The sequence below is a fragment of the Myotis brandtii genome, unplaced genomic scaffold (genome assembly GCF_000412655.1).
Source record: "Myotis brandtii unplaced genomic scaffold, ASM41265v1 scaffold1435, whole genome shotgun sequence".
Lineage (NCBI taxonomy): Eukaryota > Metazoa > Chordata > Mammalia > Chiroptera > Vespertilionidae > Myotis > Myotis brandtii.
Genome location: NW_005355139.1, coordinates 15,964 through 21,295, shown reverse-complemented (window position 1 = coordinate 21,295; position 5,332 = coordinate 15,964). Strand labels below are relative to the sequence as shown.

General features: G+C 59.6%; 1 protein-coding gene across 1 annotated transcript in view; it reads left to right on the top strand.

Moving 5' to 3' along the window:
- LOC106725200 (serine/threonine-protein phosphatase 2A regulatory subunit B'' subunit beta-like) overlaps window positions 1-5,332 on the top strand; it is a gene marked incomplete at both ends in the record, with an annotated part of 25,076 nt that overhangs the window by 3,785 nt on the left and 15,959 nt on the right. Inside the window, one exon of the mRNA XM_014535415.1 lies at window positions 2,982-3,407. Within this exon, the coding sequence (XP_014390901.1) occupies window positions 2,982-3,407 (426 nt within the window). The remainder of the gene's footprint in view (window positions 1-2,981; window positions 3,408-5,332) is intronic.

Below are 5,332 nucleotides of genomic sequence, written 5' to 3'. Positions count from 1 at the left end.
GCCGCAGGGGCAGCGTGTGGCGCTGAGTAGGGCTGCGGGCAGCGCCGAGGCCAAACCCTCAGCCCTCGATGGCTTCCTGTCTCAGAGGCCAGGCCGCTTTAGAGCTGCTCTTACACACGTGCACACACACGTGCACACACATGTATTTTAGCTGATTTTTTGCAGCCTCATCGCGGCGGCCGGGCGAGCTGGGCACGGCCCCTCCCAATCTGCTGAGCCCTGTGGGCCGCTCCCACGGCGCCGGGTGCAGGAGAGGAATGTGTTCGGCAGCTGCCGGGACGCGGCTATTTATGTCCCGGAGATTAAGCCCGTAAATCCCCCGTGTCCGCACCGGCCTGTTCTGTGTCTCATCCATCAGCTCAGTGCTGGGGCCGGGGAGCTGGGCTCGGCCTCTCTGCTGGGTCCCTGCCTTTCCCGCCAGCGCTCACCCCGGTGCCGGGTGCCGGGCGGCTCAGGGTCCTCGCAGGCCCCACCACCCACCCTCTCAGCGTGGGGTGGGGGCCGTGCTAGCAACGTCCACGTCTCCGCCTGCCCTGTGGGTGTTCGTACACAGATGGGGTTACACACCGATAACCCACCCTGTGTTGAAAATACCGTGCCCAACACTCAGCGGTTGAGCGTCGACCTATGAACCAGGAGGTCACGGTTCGATTCCCGGTCAAGGGCACATGCCCAGGTTACGGGCTCGATCCCCAGCAGCGGGCGTGCAGGAGGCAGCCGGTCCATGTTTCTCTCTCATCACTGATGTTTCTATGTCTCTCCCTCTCCTCTCTGAAAGCAATAAACCCCACATGTCTCTATATATAAAAGCCTAATGTGCAAAGTGTCCCCTTGGGCGTTCGACCAACCAGGAGTTTGATCGCTTGCTATGTCGTGTGCTGACCACCAGGGGGCAGCACGGACCGAAGGACGGCTCCTGCCAGCAGCCGCTAGGGACCTGCCCTGCGTGAATTTTGTGCACTGGGCCTCTAGTATATATACATGCACACACATATGTACACACACACACACACACACACGCATGTGTATGTATAAGTTACTTTCTCGTGACTGATTTACCCCGTCTCCACCCGCTTCCTGGCTCTCCGTCCCTCTGCAATTCGGGCCTCCCATTGGGAGTATTTGCTCCAGCCCGAGGCACAGCCCTAGCATTTCCGTGGGTCGGTGTGTGCTGATGGCAAACTCCCTCTTCTGTTTGCTTTTAGTTCTTTGTGCTTTTTCTCCTGCTGTGAACGTACTTCCCAGCTCCTCTCACGGCAGGTGGAGTGCCAGGTGGGCAGCCTTCCCTCCGGCTTCTGGACCTGTTGCTTCTGTCGGAAGGTCGTTTGCTCCTTGGATGGGATCCCCTTTTTGTTTCATTTTATTGTGACTGTTTTTTTTAAAAAATATATATATTTGCCGAAACCAGTTTGGCTCAGTGGATGGAGCGTCCTGCGGACTGAAAGGTCCCGGGTTCGAATCCGGCCAAGGGCATGTACCTGGGTTGCGGGCACATCCCCAGTAGGAGGTGTGCAGGAGGCAGCTGATCGATGTTTCTCTCTCATCGATGTTTCTAGCTCTCTATCCCTCTCCCTTCCTCTCTGTAAGAAATCAATAAAATATATTTTTAAATATTTTTAAAAATGCGGTTTATGTAACTCATTTGGATGTAATGGAATCTTGGTGACTATGATTTCTGCTACAAAATGTGACTTGGGCTAAGAGATTCCCCTTCTGACCCCAGCAGGTAGGATGCAGACCCATGACTAATGTTCAGATAGGTAGATGGTTTTAAAGCTTGATTTAGACATATAAAGTTTAAAATTCATTTCCTATGACATTGACTAGTGGCAGGGATTGTGTACTCTGTCAGTGGGGAGCTACTGACATAAATGGAATAAGTATACTGATGATGCCAAGAAAGGTATATTTCCCAGACTACGCATGGAGTGTGGCCTTGGCTGGGTTTCCTACTTCCTAAACCAGTGATGGCGAATCTTTTGAGCTCAGCGTGTCAGCATTTTGAAAAACCCTAACTTAACTCTGGTGCCGTGTCACATATAGAAATTTTTTGATATTTGCAACCATAGTAAAACAAAGACTTATATTTTTGATATTTATTTTATATATTTAAACAGGTGTGTCCGCTCAGGTGTGTGAGCTCGGGTGTGTCAGCTCAGGTGTGTGAGCTCAGGTGTGTCCGCTCCGGTGTGTGAGCTCGGGTGTGTGAGCTCAGGTGTGTGAGCTCGGGTGTGTCAGCTCCTGTGAGTCCGCTCAGGTGTGTGAGCTCAGGTGTGTGAGCTCAGGTGTGTCTGCTCAGGTGTGTGAGCTCAGGTGTGTCCGCTCAGGTGTGTGAGCTCAGGTGTGTGAGCTCAGGTGTGTGAGCTCGGGTGTGTCCCCTCAGGTGTGTCAGCTCAGATGTGTCAGCTGCTGTGAGTCAGCTCAGGTGTGTGAGCTCAGGTGTGTCCGCTCCGGTGTGTGAGCTCGGGTGTGTGAGCTCAGGTGTGTGAGCTCAGGTGTGTCCGCTCCGGTGTGTGAGCTCGGGTGTGTGAGCTCAGGTGTGTGAGCTCAGGTGTGTCCGCTCCGGTGTGTGAGCTCGGGTGTGTGAGCTCAGGTGTGTGAGCTCAGGTGTGTCCGCTCCGGTGTGTGAGCTCGGGTGTGTGAGCTCAGGTGTGTGAGCTCAGGTGTGTCCGCTCCGGTGTGTGAGCTCGGGTGTGTGAGCTCAGGTGTGTGAGCTCAGGTGTGTCAGCTCCTGTGAGTCCCCTCAGGTGTGTGAGCTCAGGTGTGTCCCCTCAGGTGTGTCAGCTCAGGTGTGTCAGCTCCTGTGAGTCCGCTCAGGTGTGTGAGCTCAGGTGTGCATGGCTCCGTTCCCGTTGCAGATCCCGGTCAGGTGGACTCGGCGCGTGCACTTGTAGATGGCTCCACGCCCCCCACTGCGCATCCGTGTGGAGAAGGAGTCTCCCGCCCAGGCTCTAACCGAGGTGTCACTGTCTTTCTCGCAGGTTCAGACGAAGAAGGAGGAGGCCCGGCCGCCGGCCGCCAGCCAGAGCATCCCCACCTTCTACTTCCCCCGGGGCCGCCCGCAGGGCACGGCCGACAGCGACGCCATCATCGCCAGGATCGAGAGCACCTTCGCCCAGTTCCCGCACGAGCGGGCCACCGTGGAGGACATGGGCAAAGTGGCCAAGGTGGGTCCCACGGCTGGCGCGGCCTGTTCATGGCTGTGCATCCTCACAGCCGGGCGGGGTCTGAGTCCTGCCCGCGTCAGGCCTTCAGGCCAACACGCAGGACCTGCTGTCACACTGTGCGCCCGTCGTCTTGGGGTTGGGCTTTCCTTCCAGCCGCGTGTGTGTGGCTCAGGGTCACCGTGTGGACGTGCGGACACAGCAGGTTCTTTAGCGTCTGCGCGCCGTCCCTGGAGGACTCACCCCTGACCCGACCTCCTTCCCCGGGTGCCTGTGCCGCCAGGGAGCCGTGTGCCGGCCCCTCGGCGTTTTTCTGCGGCTCAGCTGGAGGTGCAGCCCTCACCTCCCTCCTCAGGCAGGTGCCTCATGTGTCGCCTGAGCCCAGCGCATGCAGGTCCACCCCCTTCCTTCCCTCTCCTGTGCCCTGTGTGCTGTCTCCGTGACCGTCCGTGTGAGGTCACGGTGTCCAGACTCACCCCAACCCGTGTTGTCACGGTGACCGTCCGTGTGAGGTCACGGTGTCCGGACTAACCCCGACCCATGTTGTCATGGTGACCATCCGTGTGAGGTCACGGTGACCGTCTGTGTGAGGTCATGGTGGGTCCGGACTCACCCTGACCTGTGTTATCACGGTGACCGTCCGTGTGAGGTCACGGTGACCGTCCGTGTGAGGTCACGGTGTCCGGACTAACCCCGACCCGTGTTGTCATGGTGACCATCCGTGTGAGGTCACGGTGACCGTCCGTGTGAGGTCATGGTGGGTCCGGACTCACCCTGACCCGTGTTGTCATGGTGACCGTCCATGTGAGGTCACGGTGTCCGGACTAACCCCGACCCGTGTTGTCATGGTGACCATCCGTGTGAGGTCACAGTGTCCGGACTCACCCCGACCCGTGTTGTCACGGTGCCCGTCCGTGTGAGGTCACGGTGGCCGGACTAACCCCGACCCGTGTTGTCATGGTGACCATCCGTGTGAGGTCACAGTGTCCGGACTCACCCCGACCCGTGTTGTCACGGTGCCCGTCCGTGTGAGGTCACGGTGGCCGGACTAACCCCGACCCGTGTTGTCATGGTGACCATCCGTGTGAGGTCACAGTGTCCGGACTCACCCCGACCCGTGTTGTCACGGTGCCCGTCCGTGTGAGGTCACGGTGGCCGGACTAACCCCGACCCGTGTTGTCATGGTGACCATCCGTGTGAGGTCACAGTGTCCGGACTCACCCCGACCCGTGTTGTCACGGTGCCCGTCCGTGTGAGGTCACGGTGGCCGGACTAACCCCGACCCGTGTTGTCATGGTGACCATCCGTGTGAGGTCACAGTGTCCGGACTCACCCCGACCCGTGTTGTCACGGTGCCCGTCCGTGTGAGGTCACGGTGGCCGGACTAACCCCGACCCGTGTTGTCATGGTGACCATCCGTGTGAGGTCACAGTGTCCGGACTCACCCCGACCCGTGTTGTCACGGTGCCCGTCCGTGTGAGGTCACGGTGGCCGGACTAACCCCGACCCGTGTTGTCATGGTGACCATCCGTGTGAGGTCACAGTGTCCGGACTCACCCCGACCCGTGTTGTCACGGTGCCCGTCCGTGTGAGGTCACGGTGGCCGGACTAACCCCGACCCGTGTTGTCATGGTGACCATCCGTGTGAGGTCACAGTGTCCGGACTCACCCCGACCCGTGTTGTCACGGTGCCCGTCCGTGTGAGGTCACGGTGGCCGGACTAACCCCGACCCGTGTTGTCATGGTGACCATCCGTGTGAGGTCACGGTGACCGTCCGTGTGAGGTCACGGTGTCCGGACTCACCCCGACCCGTGTTGTCCTGGTGCCTGGGCTGCGTTGGGGGTCGGCCTGAACGCGGGAAGTGGGGGTGTGCAGACTGGTCCTCAGGACGGCTGGTCCTGGGTCCCTGAGTCCACGTGGATCTGAGCATCGGCTGTCGGTGTCAGGGCCGCCCGGCGAGCCCGAGCTGGCGCTGCGTGTGGCTGTGGAGCGTGTGCGGCTGAATGGCGCGGCGTCCTCCCTGCTCCTCGTGCGATGCCTCCGTCCGGTCCCAGGTCCGAGTCCCCCAACACGGCTCCTCATCCGCAGTGTGAGCGTCCCACGCCGTCTGTTCTTTGTTCCACGGCATCTTCTCCTCCGCGTGGCTGTGGCAAGGGAGTCGTCTGGG